At 33.6% G+C, this 17,951-nt stretch overlaps 1 protein-coding gene across 1 annotated transcript in view; it reads right to left on the reverse strand.

The window, feature by feature from the left end:
• The window catches only part of Gabrb1 (gamma-aminobutyric acid type A receptor subunit beta1), a 313,871-nt gene that overhangs the window by 81,484 nt on the left and 214,436 nt on the right, over positions 1-17,951 (reverse strand). Inside the window, exon 5 of the mRNA XM_070012745.1 lies at positions 3,890-3,972. Coding sequence (XP_069868846.1) covers positions 3,890-3,972 — 83 coding nt within the window. The remainder of the gene's footprint in view (positions 1-3,889; positions 3,973-17,951) is intronic.

Raw genomic sequence — 17,951 nt, forward strand, 5'->3', positions numbered from 1 at the left:
GATGGAATCCTGAGTGAAGTGGGCAAGGAGAGGCTATAAAAGAATTGGGGCATGATTCTGTCTGAAATATAATGGTTCACTCCAAATGGTGCAGAGTAACAAAGCTTAGAAGAGTGATGAGAACATAGAGATTTTAGGCCTGGAGTGATGCCTACATTTTTGAGTGCAGTGAGAGGTGATGCCATCTGCTGACAGTAACAGGATGAGATTGGGGTAAATGTTTCATAACTCATGCTATAGAAAAATAGGTAAAAGGTCCTTGTTTTCTCCATCATTGTTACCCTAAGCCCTGAGCATATTCATAAAGCTCGTAACTATCAAACCTTTATGTGATTGTTTTATTGATTCCAAATTCCAAATCTTCTTTATACTAATCCCTTGATTGATTTTCCTATATGCTATTAACTCATTTTATGGCATCCAAGGACTATGAAACTGTTAATCTGCTCCCAGTTCAAGTAAAATTTCAATTTAGCCAGCCTTTATGGCCTCTCCAATTTTCCTTGATTAGATGACATTAAAGATAAACAGAACATCTTTAATTTGTCTCAAAGGAAAACGTTGTCTGCCTTGGATGGGAGGAACATACAAAAACTTTTAAGGTAGGCAAGATTTCCCTTCCATTGACCACAGAAAAGTATTGTTAGTTGTTTTATTGATGGAATGTCTATCATTCTCATTTCCCAGCTGACTTTAGAGGTTTGTATTTATAATCACTTTAAAGCTCTATTGTAAGCTGGGTGTCAGTGGCTCACGCTTGTAATCCTAGCTACTCAGGAGGCTGAGATCTGAGGATCACTGTTCAAAGCCAGCCGGGGCCGGAAAGTCCATGTCTGAGACTCTTCAATTAACCACCAGAAAATTGGAAGTGGCGTTGTGGCTCAAGTGGTAGAGTACTAGCCTTAAGCTGGAGAGCTCAGGGATGGTGCACAGGCCCCGAGTTCAAGCCCCATGATTGACCAAAAAAAAAAAAAAAAGTTATATTATAATCTGGATATAGAGCCAGTTCAGATAGAACTGTTTCACAGTGCCACATTTCTTTATTAATTCTTAAAACATGGATGTATACTCAACACAGTATTTGTCAATAATTAGCACCATATTATATAGTTAGATAGAAACAAAGAATTCTCCATCAGTCTCCATATTATTGACACATGTCACATCATCACTTGAATTATGTTAAGATTTAGGATCTCTTTATGTTGGTTTATCCAATATTAAGTAGGCATACATTTTAAGTAAAATGTTAAAGCTCAGTCATACTGTCAGCTGAGATCCCCCCCTCTCCCTCCCTCCCTTCCTTCTTTCCATAATGAAATAAAGGCCTGTTTGGTTTTCACCATGTTTCCACAACTTTAAATATTTGACCATTGTCCTAAGAGCTAGGTTCTGCTTCAGCTTCTGAGCTCAGGAGTGACATTTAGAAGAGTTAAATATGAGAAATATGGACTAGTCTTTGCTTGATAACGTATACTCAACATGGTAGCACTCCACTATTCAGATCTACCTTCAACTCTGCTCCCTTCCTTACTTGTTGAGGGCAGGATTCTGTGATGGGAGTAGAGGCTTGGGTTTGAATCCCTGGTATAGCACTAGCTTCTCCCTCTCTCCCTGAGTAACTTATTTTATTATTTTGAATCTCAGACATCTCATCTCTCAAATGTTAGAATACTTTTGTCATGTAAGTATTACATAATTAGCAAATAGAAGGCACCTGTTTTCCCCAAGTTGTTACCTTAATATATTCCTCATTACACAGATTCTTTCAGGCATAGGTCTTTTCCTTTTGGGTAGATAAGTACCTTTAGGGACTGCAGTTCTGTGACTGTGGAATCCCTTTGACGGTGCCGTATATTTGCCTGTGTTCTTGCATTTTAGATAATTTTTAGTGACCTAGTCACTGTACTTCCTCTCTGACTAGACAATTGGCTGAATATTACTGAATTTCTTTCAATGATTGTTATATGCCTTGGCTATTGTCTATTGTATAATCCCGTTATTTTATGTTTATGTTGAACTATTTGGCTGTGTAGAGTTCTTTATTTCCTGTCCTACAAAAACATTAGATTGACGTTTTGCTTCAAGTGAACATAAAAATCACCTACTTTCTAATGTGAACAACAAAATTTGTCAACTTAAGGAAAAGCACTAACTTACATTGTAAGAAAACTCAGTATGTATAATAAGCAAAATAAGGATTTGGTGAGAAATTGATGATTTATAACAGAATCAGTTCTGGTAGTTCTCAAAATTTATTGTTCCTCTAAGTAAATAATGATGAATATTGTGAAATCTTGAGATTTGAGTGGATGGAAGGTCCTAATTCTATCCAGAAGTAAAGGTTTAAGGCAAAAATCACAAAGTCAATGGAAGGAAGTCAGTGCTAAAAGGTAACTCATGGGCTGGGAAGGTGGTTCAGTGGTAGAGTGCTTGCCTTGCATGCCCGAGGCCCTGGGTTCGATTCCTCAGCACCACATAAGCAAAAAGAAAAAGCTGGAAGTGGTGCTATGGCTCAAGTGGTAGAGCGCTAGCCTTCAGCTGAAGAGCTGAGGGACAGCGCCCAGGCCCAGAGTTCAGGCTCCATGACCGGACCCAAAAAAAAAAAAAAAAAAAAAAAAAAAGGTAACTCATATAGATGAGCAGTTCATGATTTCTCTTTCTCTTTTTATTCTATCTTAAAAATAACAGCTACTTTCCGAGTGAAGGTTTTACTTAATTTATAAAATATTGTGAATCATTAATACATGATTAGGATTATGGTTCAAATTTTATTACCTTTAAATTTAAACTCAAAGTCCTATTAATACTTTCATATTGAACCATGTTTTCCAACTTCTTCATATGGTGAGCTTTAAAGCTAAGGTTTTAAAGAATAGGTTATGAATTTTCTTGTTCATTACATGGTTATAAAAACATTACTGTTTCTAAATATAGAGATATCCCTGTAGATACATCCCAATTTCTATGTATCCAATGGAATTAGAAAATCACTGCTAATGCTTAGTAACAAGGTAGAGAAACATCTATTCATCAATGATACTGTAGATGTATTTAAAATTTCCCTACTTTTCCTTTACCTTCTTGATTTTTAGATTTAGGTAGTGTATTAGATAACATAAATAAATTAGTTGAGTTCTCATTATATTAAATGACACACAAATGATCTGAATTAAAGTGCTTTAGGTTCTGAATTAACTACTTTATATTTCTGCACTTTTCAAAACCAAGGAATAATCTTTCTTGTATTCACTATCAATAGGTTCAAATACCTCTAGATTTATGAGTAAGAAACAGTGACACCAAGACAGTCAATCAAACTAAATCTTAGTGTTTAAAATACTCACATTGTTAAGAAAGCAATCAATGAAAAACAACCCCAGAGACCAAACCAAAATCAGTCATTGAGACATGAAAAACATTAAGTCTTTGGCCCCATGACATATCATTTATCATCTGCCTCTCTTTATAGATAAAGATATATTATGCACACAGCTTCTGCCACAGATTTTGTTTAGACAATTTACAGGTCAATAGGTGATAGAACCCAAAAATATTCTCCAGGTATCTTTTCATATGAAAGAATTTTACTCTTATTAATGCAACTTGGATATTGGAGGCTTTGGAAGAAACTCTTAAGAAAAAGAAAACATGAGTTTACAAATTGTTAAACTAAAGTAAGTAGACTTTTCCTAATTGTCCAAAGGGTCATTTAATGGAAATGATCTTGGACCAGTGATATAAGGGAAAGTATTATTAATTATAAGTCCTTTAAATGTTGGCAGGGAAATGTACCTAAAAATACACCAGTAACCATCAGTGCAGCAAATGGTGAAATTTAATTGGACCAAGCTAGCTTCATTCCCATTCCCCAGTGAAAATCACTCACAACTTTCAATCTCCAGGGTGCAGTTTTGCTCATCCAGAGGGTATCTTCGAAGGTCCATCATACAAGCAGCTGTAGTTGTGATCCTGACAGGGTGAGAGAGAAAACAAGGTGTCACAGGAGTGGTAAAATCCTAGTCATGTTTATCAGATGGCAGAAATAAGGCATTAAAAGTTTCTGAGAGCTTACGGTAGCAAGTTGAGTAACCTAGATGGATAAATACCTAGGAACATACAGCCAACCAAGACTATTTCAAGAAACAAATAAAAAGCCTGAAAATACTAATAACAAAAGATTGGATCTGCAATCAAAAATTTTCAGCAATGAAAAGCCAAGACGAATGGCTTTATGGGTAAATTCTACCAAGCATCAAAGAAGAATCACTACTAACTCTTCTTAAACTTTCCCAAAAATTAGAAGAAAACTTTCCAAAAATCTTTTCAAGGCCAGAATGACCCTGAGTCTAAAACCAGATAAAGGCAAAACAAAAGGAGACTGTAGGCCAATATCCCTGATGAACACAGGTACAAAAATCTGAAATAGCCTATTAAAAACCCGAATTACGTAGCTCATTAAAAGAATCACTTGCTGTGACCACGTAGTATTAATTCTTAGAATGTTAAGAATGCATACACAATGTACATCCAGCAGAATTCAAGCTAAAAGAAATAAAAGTCAATATAAGACAGGTCAAGGACAAAAATCAGTGATGTGATATACCATGAAAACAAAATAAAGCCACATAATTATTACAATAGATACAGAGATTTTTTTGGATTTATTCTGGAATCTGGAGATAGCAGTATATAGTATGAAACTGGGAACCTCTTTTCCCCCTCCCCCCCACAATTGTCTGGAGTCAGAAGTTTTACCAAGTCTGATATCTGTCTTGCTCCAACTGAGCTTATGTGTCTATGGTGAACTCTAGAACTGTGACTTGATATCCTAGACTTTCTTTAACCTTGCATTTTCTCTTATGTGGGATGCTTTCCTGAACTGTGGAATCTGAGAGTAAATAAAATTCATATTTACAAATCTAAAAAATCATCTTAAAATTAAATGGTAATTGTCTATTCTTATGCAATAATAAAGAACTGAAAAGATCTAAATTGGTATTTTCTTTCTACTTTAATCCTCAGCAGTTACAACATTTGAATTTCTATGAAAACAGAAGCTTAGCTATCTATTTTTAGGGGAAAAAAGATTCCACAGTAGCTAAAAGACACAAACTGTAGTATATCTTGCTTATTTTCTTTAAAAACGCACCTTGAATTTGTTTCTCTATCAGTCAACAATAATCTATCTATAGAGAACTATTATAGTATACTCAATTCCATGGCAATACCATAGTTTATTTTCTTAATCTTCAGGGAGTATTTATGTTGTTTCTACGTTTTTGGAGTTTCAGAAGATAATGTTATAAGTACTGTAATACATTATTTATATGCATCTTTTTGTTTATTTTATGTATGTATTATTTATATACTACATATAGCTATGTATTATTTGTATACATTTTATGTTTTGTGATATGTATGTATATACAATACACATTGTACTAAACATACTATCTTATGTGTATACATAGAAACATAGATGCATCTACAGAAGTCATTAGGATAATTTTACTCCAGAAATGATGTCTGGAGATGTTTCACTTATGTTCACTGGGATTTCAACTCAGGGCTTCATGTTTTCTGGGCAGATGCTCTATCACTTGAGATGATCTGCCAGCCCCAGGAGACTTTTTGATTGTTATGTTGGAGCAAGTGTTAGGTGCTGAAATTTCACTGATGCAGGTCAGAAATGCTCTTAAACATTCTTAAACACATGATATCCTTGTGAACTTGTTCTAAAATGATGTCAGTAGTGCTGAAATTAAGAAACATCGATACATTGGTGCTTTTCAAATATTTTTCCTCTGTGAAAACCTTTCATAAAATGCAATTTTATATACTGAAATCTTACATATAAAATCTATATAACTGGAAGTGGTGCTGTGGCTCAAGCAACAGAGCGCTCACCTTGAGCTAAAGAGTGCAGGGACAGCACCCAGGCCCAGAGTTCAAGCTCCATGACCGATCCCCCCCACCCCAAATCTATATAACCTAAGTATATAAACTCTAAATAGAAAAGATGAAAATCAGATCTTACTAATATAAAACAAAAAATTTGAAAGCTGGGATTACTTATGAGGAATATTATTGTCTTTGTGCTTTCTTATATATTTTTGAGACGTTTTTGTATTTTCTTCTTTTAATAATATTTTTTTAATAATAACTTGGTTGTATAATCTTATGTGACCAAGAATGGGCTGTCTTGAATTAGAATAAACAACAACAACAATACACTAAGGATTTAGGCCAAGAGATCACCTCTAGAACCATTGCAAATTGTTCAAGAACTGTCATTGGTGGTTGGTCTCTAGTGATGCTTAATGATAGGTAAAAAGGAAGATTTACTTGATGTTTGAAATAACATAGGCTAACCAATATGAAGTCAGTATTCTGGGGAGGTCTTCCATGGATGAAAATGTATCAAAGGATGTATTACAATGTAGATGATTCGACTATAGCTTAAAATAATTATTTTTATTAAATATTTTTATGTCAATTAGCTTGCCTTTGTGAATGATACTAATATTTTCTCAGATTAACTTTGTTCCAACAACTGATACCAAAAACTGTATCTAGAAAAGTTATCAAAAGATTATCTTGAAATTTAGGGAAAATGTTTGCTCATTGGAAATTTACTCCTTATTTAATCAAATAAGAAAATTTTGAATGAAAATTGCATAAAACTACTTTAATAGGAAAAATAATGATATTCTGCAGTTATTCAGATACTAAGTAGCATATAATTTGTAGGATGTTTGTAGTGAAGTTATAATTAATGTTAAGTATAAAAAGGAAATTAGCTTTCCCACATAAAAGAAAGTCAGTGATCACATAAATTCAACATGATTATACTGACAAAAGCAAAAATACAAACTGTATTACAGTATTTTCAGTTTTCTTGTTTGATACATACATTGATAAAATTTCAAAGATGAAAGAATTTTACACTATATCTACCCAAACCAACTAGCACAATAATAAAATTCCTAGAGCTTAGTTATTACCATCTTAAAAACTGTCTTCTCATATGAATTCTGAAACCAAGTATAAATCAACCATTGGTAGAAGAGCCTTAGGAATACCAAAAACAGTATTTATGTCTCACTAATACCGAAAACAGCATTTATGTCTCACTAGTCGGAATATCTCACTGAATATCTCACACTTTTAGACACATGGCATTATGTTAGCTAACCACTTTATTTCAAAATCAGGACCTGGATTGAAATCTTGTACTGAGTCACTGATTTGCAAGTTGGGAGGCTCTGTTTTTACAAAGTGGTTTTGCAAAATAAAAAATAATGCATCATCTATGAATAATAGATGAGGCATGAATAATCGATGCCTCAGGTATATGGGCCCCACAGTTGGGAGTAATCAAAGAACCCAAGATGTAAAAAATTACTGAATTTACTGCTGCCATCTGTTATGATCAATCTATTCAATAAGCAGCAGACCTTAATAAGACATATGATTACTATTATCATGGGAGACTATAAAGGCCTGACTATGACTAGAATATTTTACAGTGCTCAAAGTGTGGGTCAGTTTATTTCTTCTGTTCTCAAATCTTATTTTGATATCAATTGAGAAACTATCACGATTTAGCTACTGTGACAGTAGCTTGACTCTTTTTGGAAATGGCTGGTATCAGAGAAATAACTTCCATCTTGTGATCTATCTGTTTCAAATTTCAAATCTCCATGAGGATTTCATTAGCCCAACTTGGGTTAGGTGCAAAAAAAATTCCATAAATTATTTAGTAAGAATTGATGGAGTGTCATGGAAATACAGATAGGGTCTTCAGAGACCCACTGGGGACTCCCTCTATAAGCAGATAATAATTCCTATCTATCCAAGCAGATACCAAGCCATACCTCAGCCTGTAGAAATCTGTACAGCAGAGAGGAGGACTGTAGTGAATTAAGTCTGGTATTCCTAGATTTTGTAATGCTTACGAGAGCTCTAGTTCTTTGTAAAAAAATAACTACTCAGCAAAAAAATATTGAACAAAAAAAGAGAGGTGCTATACAGAATTCTTTTTCACTCTTTTATCTTCTGAGTGAGACACCACAAAGAATGTTTGTAAGAATGATTTCTCCTTGTGTTTCCATTCGTCCTTCCTGCTTAATATGATGGCCTAGCAGTGGTTGTTACTTCTATAATTAATTAATAATTTACCTGGAAATGTACTCGTTTATTATGTATGTATGTATGTATGTATGTATGTATGTATGTATGTATGTATGTATGTATGTATGTATTTCTTTATTGGCAGTTATGAGGCTTGAACTCTGGGCCTGGGCGCTGTTCCTCAGCTCTTCAGCTCAAGGCTAGCACTCTACCACTTGATCCACAGCGCCACTTCCAGTTTTCTGAGTGGTTTATTGGAGATAAGAGTTTCATGGATGTTCCTGCTCGGGCTGGCTTTGAACTGCAATCCTCAGATCTCAGCCTCCTGAGTAGCTAGGATTACAGGCGTGAGCCAATGGTGCCTGGCTAGAAATGTTCATGTATTGGCTAAAGCAGACTTATAGTATCATACCCATGTAATTAAGGTGTCAAATATCACAAAACTGTATAAATTGAGGACTTCAAGATCAATTAAAAAAATTCTGTTTCTGACTTTTCCCACTCAAAGTATGTGCGAAAAAGCACTCTTGTAGGCATGTAGTAAATTTATGTATGAGGTAGAACCAGCAACAGACAAAAGAATTAACTGTACTTCTAAAGATAGATTTCCCAAAGGTGGATTTGTGACAGCATGGCATCCATCTGCTCTTTCAAAGACATTTAGAACAGCTTACATTATAATCCAATTTATTGACATTTGAAGGTTAGGTCAGAACAATATAATGGGCTATTAGTTAGAATTGTGGTCCCAAGATACTTGGGAATGAGCAGAAATGATGTTACTGTAGTGTCATTTGTTAAGGTTCATACTGCATAGTCACTGACCTTAAAAGTCACTGGAATTACAAATCACATATATTAAGTGAATGAGGGTTGCATGGTTCTTATTGCTGACAAAATAGTTCAGGAAGTTCTGGCTCACTTAGCTTGAAGTTCAGGTACACATATGCATGTGTACACCTATATACACATGGAAAACGCACACTTACAAATAAGAATGACAACTTAAACAACTGGACAAATTATGTCATTTATTTGACTATAACTTTCAATTTTATAGGGAAGAGCCTCTCAATTTGAAATCTGCACTTTGTATAGTATCTTATGTAATTGTACAACTTTATAAGAGTTGTATAAAAGGAATATGAGAAACAAGAGAGAAAAAATTGATGATGCTAAGTCCTGTTGGCACTCTAAAGACTGGTGAGGAACAGTTTATTATAAGACTGATGTCAGTTTCACTTAGAGAAGTGTGTTTGAAGAGTGTCCTAAGATCTGTTTGGCCTAACACTGCATACTTAATGTATGACATAGATAGATATATTCATCTATCTATCATATCATCTATCTGTGTCTATTTACTCTACCTATATCAAACTATTTATATATATCTATATCACCTAAAAAACAGATGAGAGTTTAGCCTGTCATGACCAAAGAGTGCAAAGATTTTTATGTTTAAGGACCTGGATGAATTTATGAGGCTTACTCAGAGAATCTGAAAAAAAAATCTTCTCTTCTTGAAATTCCTATTCCTACTTGCAAAACCTACTTTTGTTGTATAAAGAAATACATTTTCAGGTTCAGAGGATTAGTATATAGACATTTTAGGGGAGGTTGTGGTTGGGATTTGTTTTGACTATTATGTGTGAATTTTTAAATTTATTACTTATTGATTTTATTACATTTATGCCATTTCCATCATAACTTCAAAGATAAGGAAAAAGACATCAGATGTGGTATAGAAATGTTTCCAAGTTTATGTAGTGTATAAATGGTGATTCTGGGATGTAAATTCAGATATGCTGGACTGAATAGCAGATCATTTGTGGTGATTATATTCAGACCAGATGAGTCTAAGCAGAAAGCACTTATTCTAGTAAAATTTCTCCCTGGAAAGTAAAATGAATTTTATAAAAAAGTAAGGGTTGACCTTACCATCTTTTTTTTTTTTTTTAGCACTTATTTAGTTAGCAGTATTTCATGACATCTTCACTAATCAATAATGAGCATAAAAATGAAAGACCTACCAGGAATCTGATAATATAGCCAACATTAAAAGCAGTGGTTAAAAATATCCTACTGCACAGCATTCATGATGTCATAAATTGTTGTTTTGCTTACTAAATACTATAAATGATACTAACTGGTGGGATCTGATGGCAAAGAAATTAGAAATGAGACCAAGCTACATGTTATGCACAAGGCAGGCAAAACTTACATCAGAATCTTCAACTTATGCCAGCCAGCTTGTGCTGAAGGGAGCTACCACAGACCAGAACACTAGACTGCTGGCTTGACAAATTATACTACAGAGTGACAGCAATAAAACAGCATCCTACTATCATTAACCAATGGAACAGAACAGAAAGCCCAGAAACGAACTCACATGTATATAGTCAATTCATTTTTGAAACAGATCCAAGTATGCACATTGGGAAAAGCATAGTCTGTTCGATAGGATATCTATAAGCAGAAGAATAAACCAAACTTTGATCTCACATAATTCATTTTTATAATATTTTTGAATCTAGATTTCTGTTTTATTTTCTCCCTCTCATTTGTATACTTGGTGCTGAATGTAATCTCAGGCAGTCATTTTCAGATAATTAGCTACATACCAAATGTTGTGTAAATGGGATCCTTATTATTCATGTCTGTTGGGCCAGAATGATTCATGAACCACTTGTCAATATGACTTGCAGTTCATAAGTCAGTTTGGGAAGTGGAGATCAACCCGGAAGTAATAATACAGCAATAGAACTTTCTAGGTATGTGTCCAGGATCAAGTTAAGACAACTCATGCATTACCATGGGAATCTGGCTGAGTTCAAGACAAATTTATTTATTTTTTCCCAAATCATATCGTATATTCATTTATCTGTGTATAGAAGAACATACATTCATTTTTATGATACTTAAAATTGCCTGATATGGTACAGAAAAAAAAGTTAGGGCTACTTCTTCCAAATTATCATATTTATTCTCACCAGTCAATTATCAGGATTAATCAGAATTAAAACAGTAGCAAGCCAGAGAACAAGAGGAAGGGACTTAGATCTCGCAGTAAGAATATCCCCTACAGCCTAAGGAAAATGTTTACTTTAAATGGCTTGCTGTGATTTGGAAATCAATAAGGATTACCCTAAGTATCCCTAAGATAGTTTATAAAACAACTCAGAATCGAAGCAAATACACAGGTCTTCTTTCAAGTTATTATATTTTGGCTTATTTGTAAAATTGCTGTGCTGTTTTGTATGTTTATCTCTCCTAGAACAAAGAACTGACACATTTATTCAAAGGTAATAAGAGTCATATTGAAATAGTATTCTAAAAGGACTAAAGCATTAAGGCATTGGGTTATTAGAAGATAATGACTTTATGTCATGAAAAAAAAGAAGCATATTCACTATATACTATGTGGAAAATGAACTGTACATCTTGTGGGTGGGGACAAGAGGGAAAAGAAGTATAGTGTGAAGGAAGAGGAGACATGATTCAAAGAGAAGTTTACTCATTACCTGATTCATATAACTGTAACCCCTCTGTATATCAACTCTACATTAACAATACAAAAAGAAAAAAGAACCAAGACAAAAATCACAAACAGGTACAAGTATGGGAGAAACATACATTGTGCAAAATTCTCTTATCTCTATAGAAATAAGAGCAAGCTTTGAGAAAAAAAATTTAAGTGATCCCTCCCCCACCCCTACCTTCAATTTTTTTTCAGTGAATTTGAATTAAATGAAAACATATTCATTAATTTCGATTGCTATTACTTAAACTGTCTATAGAATCAAATGGGTAATTTCAAACTAAAATTGGCATGCAGCTGAAGCTGGAAATATTGTTCAACTTCTTTCTTAAGAGAAATGTAGAACCCCCAAATCAAATAGTGTGTGATGAGAACAGGAAAGGCTCAGAAGAAGGTGCCATCTTCTGTCAAACTAACCCTACAGAAAAGTCACATAAAATCATAACTGTTTAAACACAATGTGGGATTACTTTTGCCTGATAATTGCCATCAGTTTTTTTTGTAGCTGTTGGGAGAAAAACAAATCTAAATTTGTAAGCCCCAGATACAGAAATTTGGACAGAATGAATGAAAAACTTGGGATGTGAATTAAAGTAGAAAATGAGAAAGACATTTTCCTACCTATATTTTCATTAGCATCAAGTAGTTATATAAGGAAGTTTCATTTTGACCTCATCTCTGTACAATAATTTTGATCATGCTCTCCTCCCCGTTTTCTTTCCTCTCCCCTCTTCTCTCTCCAAACCAATCTAATCAAGTATCTTTGTTCCATTTTCATAGGACAGGTAAAGTATTTTCCCTATTTGCCTTCTTCCTTCTCTCTGTTCACCTGCCCTCGCCCACTAGTGCATATACCCCAGGCAAGTTTCTATTTACTACTATTTGCATTTCCTTTATGGCCAATTGTACTTCATTTTTGGAGATATGCCTGTTCAGTTCTGAACTGGGTATAGCCATCTTCTTGTCTCCTATCCAAGAATTTACATTAAAATACAGAAAAACAAATTTTATCTCTCCCTTAGACTGTCTTCTCACCCAAGTGATATTTAGTAGTAGTCTTCGATTTTAATTTTCTGAAACGAGTCTGTCCAATGAAGAAATATGTGACCCTGAATGAATCCTGGTGTGTGAACCTGATGCCTTTCCTCACATTTCTCATCACAATCAGCAACTATGAACCTATTTGTTAGATTGCTTGTGTCTGGCATGACTGTTGCTTAAATAGATGGTAAGAATGGAGAGAAAAGTGATATCCTAATGAGTCATTCACCAGGGTCCAGCCCAGAAATGGTATGCAAATTAGTAAAATTCATATGGAACTTAAAGAAATATGGAAATCATTACTTCTGCAAAGAAGACAGAAAGAGACCAGGGTGCTGTCTTCATTAATAACTTATACAAAAACATTTACGATAAAGATCCATATTCTTCAAACTGAATAAATTTCCTACTGAAAATTATCTTACTTGTACTGGCTAAATAAACAACCACAGATTCCTAGTAGTTGGATGATTTCCAGAGCAAGGAAGCCTCTAGCAGCACATGCTGATCCATCTTGTAGCTTAACACTTCTAGGTTATATTAGGATTTTAGATGTGAAATGGTTTAAGAAAGAAGGGACTTAAATACTAGTAATTTGCCACAGAGTTGAAATAGTCAATATGTAAAATGTTTGCATGCTGTTTATCGCCTTAATATTTATAAATTTGATATTGTCAATAATCTTATGGTAGATAAAGCATTTAAAAATTGGAAGTGCTCATTCCTTACATAAATAGATTTTTTTTTTCTGATAGAAGAAACTACAAATGACATCTCCCTGCTAAGAGTCATTTCCCAAAATTTACACTCAAATTTTCTGCATATAAATATGTAGATTTCATAATGATACTGAAATGTCATATTTAATACTTGGTTTCCTGATAATTGCCTTTTCAACTAGAAATAGAAGATCATTAGGGATTGTGCTGTCCTCTCGGCACATGCTACCTCCTCAAACCTTCATGGCATTCCTCTTAGTTGGCTAGCGTTTTGGGTCAGAAAGGAAATCATACAATCAGAGGAGGGAAAGAAATCTTGACCCCGAGTATAATGTTTCTGTTTACATCTCTTGCAAAAGTATGGATCTAAATATATACACACCTTCCTTGTCTCTGTAATTTGCCTTTATTTGTATAATTTGGAGAGGACTTTTCATTGTTATAAGGATAATTGTGCGAAATATTTTAAAATGAACCCAAAAGATTTCTAGTAATCATGCACAATACAAAATAGTAGTAACATCATGATTCTTGCTGGGCGCCAGTGGCTCACATCTGTAATCCTAGCTACTCAGAAGGCTGAGATCTGAGAATCATGGTTCAAAGCCAGCCCGGGCAGGAAAGTCTGTGAGACTCTTATCTCCAATAAACCACCAGAAAACCAGAAGTGGTGCTGTGGTTCAAGTGGTAGAGGGCTAGCCTTGAGCTGAAGAGCTGAGAGACAGCGCCCAGGCCCAGAGTTCAAGCCCCATGACCGACAAATAAATAAATAAATAAAAATAAAAATAAAAAAAAAGAAAAGAAAAAAAGAAAAAGATTCTTAGCTGTAAAAATCACAGCTGCAGTTATATGCATGTCCTATGCATATTTGCCAGTGGGCCAGTTGGCCATTCACAATTGTTTTTTCATCCTTTTCCTTATGCTGTCTTTTCATTGTGTCTGCTTCTTGGATTTTCCTTGAGCTAAACAGTTGATGACTTTTCTCATTAATCAGGTAACTGAAATAAATCATAGTCCAATGCCATTTCATGTTTTTTATATAACTATCTTTTGAAAAATGGTTTGTTGCTGCATTTTTGTATACAATATTCAGTGATATACAATAGTTTTACTATATATCTTATGTTACAAAAAATGCATATAAGAAAATTAGATTCAGGCAGAGGAAGTAGATTATAACTGTACTGAATCAATTTCAATCTTCCTCACTATTTTCTTGTTGCTTTGTGTTTCTGGTTTGCTAATTGCCAGTAAATTATTCTTTACTGGTGATAGCTAAATTTATTTGGTTTCATGACCACTTAATGATTTATGTAGATGGTTGAAAGATTGAGTGATAGAATTGTGTACCTTTTTGGGTAAGAGACAAGAGTGTACTGTCATGTTTGTTTTGTTTTGTTTTGTTTGACCATATTTGAGCACAAAACAGTTAAAGATCTTATACTAGTGGAATAAAAAGCAGCGACTTGATATCTGGGTGATTGATTTCTGAGTTTTTAATGTCAATTATTTGTGGTAAAAGCGTAGATCTAAATTTATAGGCACTAGAAATATCTTCACTATTTGTAATTTTAGAAAGGTGTTCACCTGACATTATATGATTATATTACTAAATTAGTTGCCCAACCTTTCAGTATAAAGGTGCACTATCTTGATTGGTATATTTAGATAAATAAATGCTAATATAAATGGAAGGTTCTGAAATTCTCAGAAGTATAAAAAAGTTACTTATCTTTTAATTGCTCTCTAATTCACCAAAATAGTTTTGTAGAAGCTAACATAGAAATATTTTTTAAAAACCCCTTTACCTAATTTAAATAAATGTTTTATAGATGATTCTAATTAAAAATTTTAGTTTCATGTAAAGTTAGCCATTTTTTCTAATTTATCAGTGTTCAGTATAATGCAAGCACACAATTTATTCTACTATGATTTCTCTAAACATACATAGGCTTATGGGCCAAATATGTCAGCTTAAGTATAGTATGATATTTAAGATAATGCAAAACATAAATTTGTATTCAAGCAATGTGGGTAATTATGCTCAAGCAATTGCCAACTTGAAGACAATTTTTGTGATATTTCATCTAAATTGTAGAACTGATATTAAAGTGATTTAATTAATAGATAATAGTTGCATGCCTAGAAACTTTTAAAGTAAAATGTAATTCTTAAATATTAATTACTCAGCATATTTTAAAATTTATATGCTTTTGCTTTTTATTTTTGTGCTCTGGGGCATGTTAATGCATGTGTTTATTTTGTCACTTAGAAAAGATGCTAAAGAACGTGTTTGTAAAAAATAGTGTTTTGTGTGCTTGGGAGCACTCTGCTAGTTAAAATACTTATGTGTAACAGATATTTTTCAATATTCTTCACCCTAGGAGTCTTTGTGAAGTAGAAGTTGATTACTTTTGTCAAATATTTTAATTAATAGGCCCAGATGAAAAATACTTGATGTGACAAAGACATTTTGTGTTTCTGTATCATTCAAGCTAAAAGAATTTTGTTCTGAAATCATAATTCTGGAAGTATTAATTCTTCTAACTCACATTCCTCAAATTTATCAGTATTTGTCACATTGGAAATTAAAACTCAAATGTATTTACTTATTAACTTTAAGAAGCAATAATGATTAACTTTAAGAAAAGCCATTTGTTACCATCTCAGTATCAATATGAAAGTGATCCCAACTTTCATAGAACAATGGGTGACAATGTTGTCAGACACCTTGTACTCATATACTGTTTTGTAGAATGGGAACTTCTTTGTACAACTACTTAAAGATATACTAATGAAAAATGTAACAAACAGGCAACAACAACAACAACAAAAAAGAAATCCTACTAAAAAACACCAATTTGGCTGGGCATGGTGGCTCATACCTGTAATCCCAGTTACTTAGGAGACCAACAAGGGCAAAATATTATTGAGACCATATCTCAAAGAACAAACTTGATGATGGTGCCTGCCTGTTAGTTTAGAAGGTTACAAACATAGATACATGGAATTAAGGCATAGATATAGGATTGTGAACCAAAACTCATGCTCAGCAAAAAACTCCCATGAAGCCCTATTGAAAAAACAAAACAGAATTAAACAATACTAAATTTAAAATGGCTGGAGGTGTCATTCATTTGTATAGTAAATTCCAGGCTACGAGTTTAAAACCCCAGCAATAAACAAACAAACAATTGAGATGAAGAACTGTACTCTAAAATGCACAGACATCCCAGAATAAGAAAGATTATAATTAGTAACAAACTTAGAACATGAATTTTAACTTCTATGAATTATAATACCTGAATTTGATAGTAAGCTATGAAATGCATTAAAATTTTCACAAAGTGTGGCTAATTTTATGGCTTTGCTTACTTGGTTTCCTGATAATTGCCTTTGCCTACAATGGAAAAAATTATTCTTTATCTCCTCTGGAATGGGTTATCAGATAATTAGTGACTAAATCTGATATAATAATTTAGATTTTAATGTTTGTATTTAGTTTTTTAAATGCTTATGTTATTATTTTGGGAAAACAATCTGGCACCTATGACACTATTAACACATGTTCAATAATAATTTTTATTTTTTTCAGTTCCTAAATTGGTTATCTATATCTGTTTCTCTTTTGCATATACCCCTCCCTTCTTTTTAGTTTTCTTTAAGTCCCCCCAAAATATAGTTGTGTTTTTTTTGGTAAAGCTACACATAGAGAGTTGTCTAATAAGAACTTACATTTCCCAGGGTCCCAAACAAATTTTTATAGGTAAAAGGGTATTTGTACAAATATTTCAGAGAATGCACTATAGTTTAAGTGTTTGACACATCGTAAATTCCTGTTTAAATTGAATTGTCATTGTGATAGAATTAACAAGTGAGATGAACAGGTGATCAGAAGATGGCTGTGCCTTTGTGATTGAGTTAAACCAGTATAGAACAGCTTCTTGAATAGGGTTAAAGATGTTCTCCAACATTTGCTTTTCCTCCCTCCCTTTTGCATACCCTCTTACTTTCAACTGCTTCTATGGGTAGATACAAAAAAGTCTTACCAAGATAGTTACTTCATGAATCCTATACTGCCCAGCTGCCAATCTTGAGACAAGGCATTTTTTAAATTCGAAATTACCACTCTGGGGGCATTCTGCTACAGTGGTACAAAAATGGACAAAGATAATAATTTTTTAAAAAAATATTTCCATAGTATAGTTTAATCTTAGAGGAATCACTGAGAAAAATTTTTACACTTCTCTTGAGTTTTCCTATGTTGACCACAGTCCTGAAGATAGAAAGCAACAACATGGAGTATTTTCAGATGTACTTACAACTGTTTTATACAGGAATCAAATTATTTAAAAGTACAATTGTTTGCTTGTCGACAACCCTGCCTTATTCATTTTTATTTAGCACTGTCTCGACGGTAGTTTCCCTTCTGCCCCCTTCTGTGCTGTGAAGAGGTCATTCTAGAACACTTTGCAGCCATTGCCCACTGTGTTTGAAGGTTATATCTCCCATTTGTT

The sequence above is a fragment of the Dipodomys merriami genome, unplaced genomic scaffold (genome assembly GCF_024711535.1).
Source record: "Dipodomys merriami isolate MVZ:Mamm:240054 unplaced genomic scaffold, mDipMer1.0.p SCAF_9, whole genome shotgun sequence".
NCBI classification, from domain to species: domain Eukaryota; kingdom Metazoa; phylum Chordata; class Mammalia; order Rodentia; family Heteromyidae; genus Dipodomys; species Dipodomys merriami.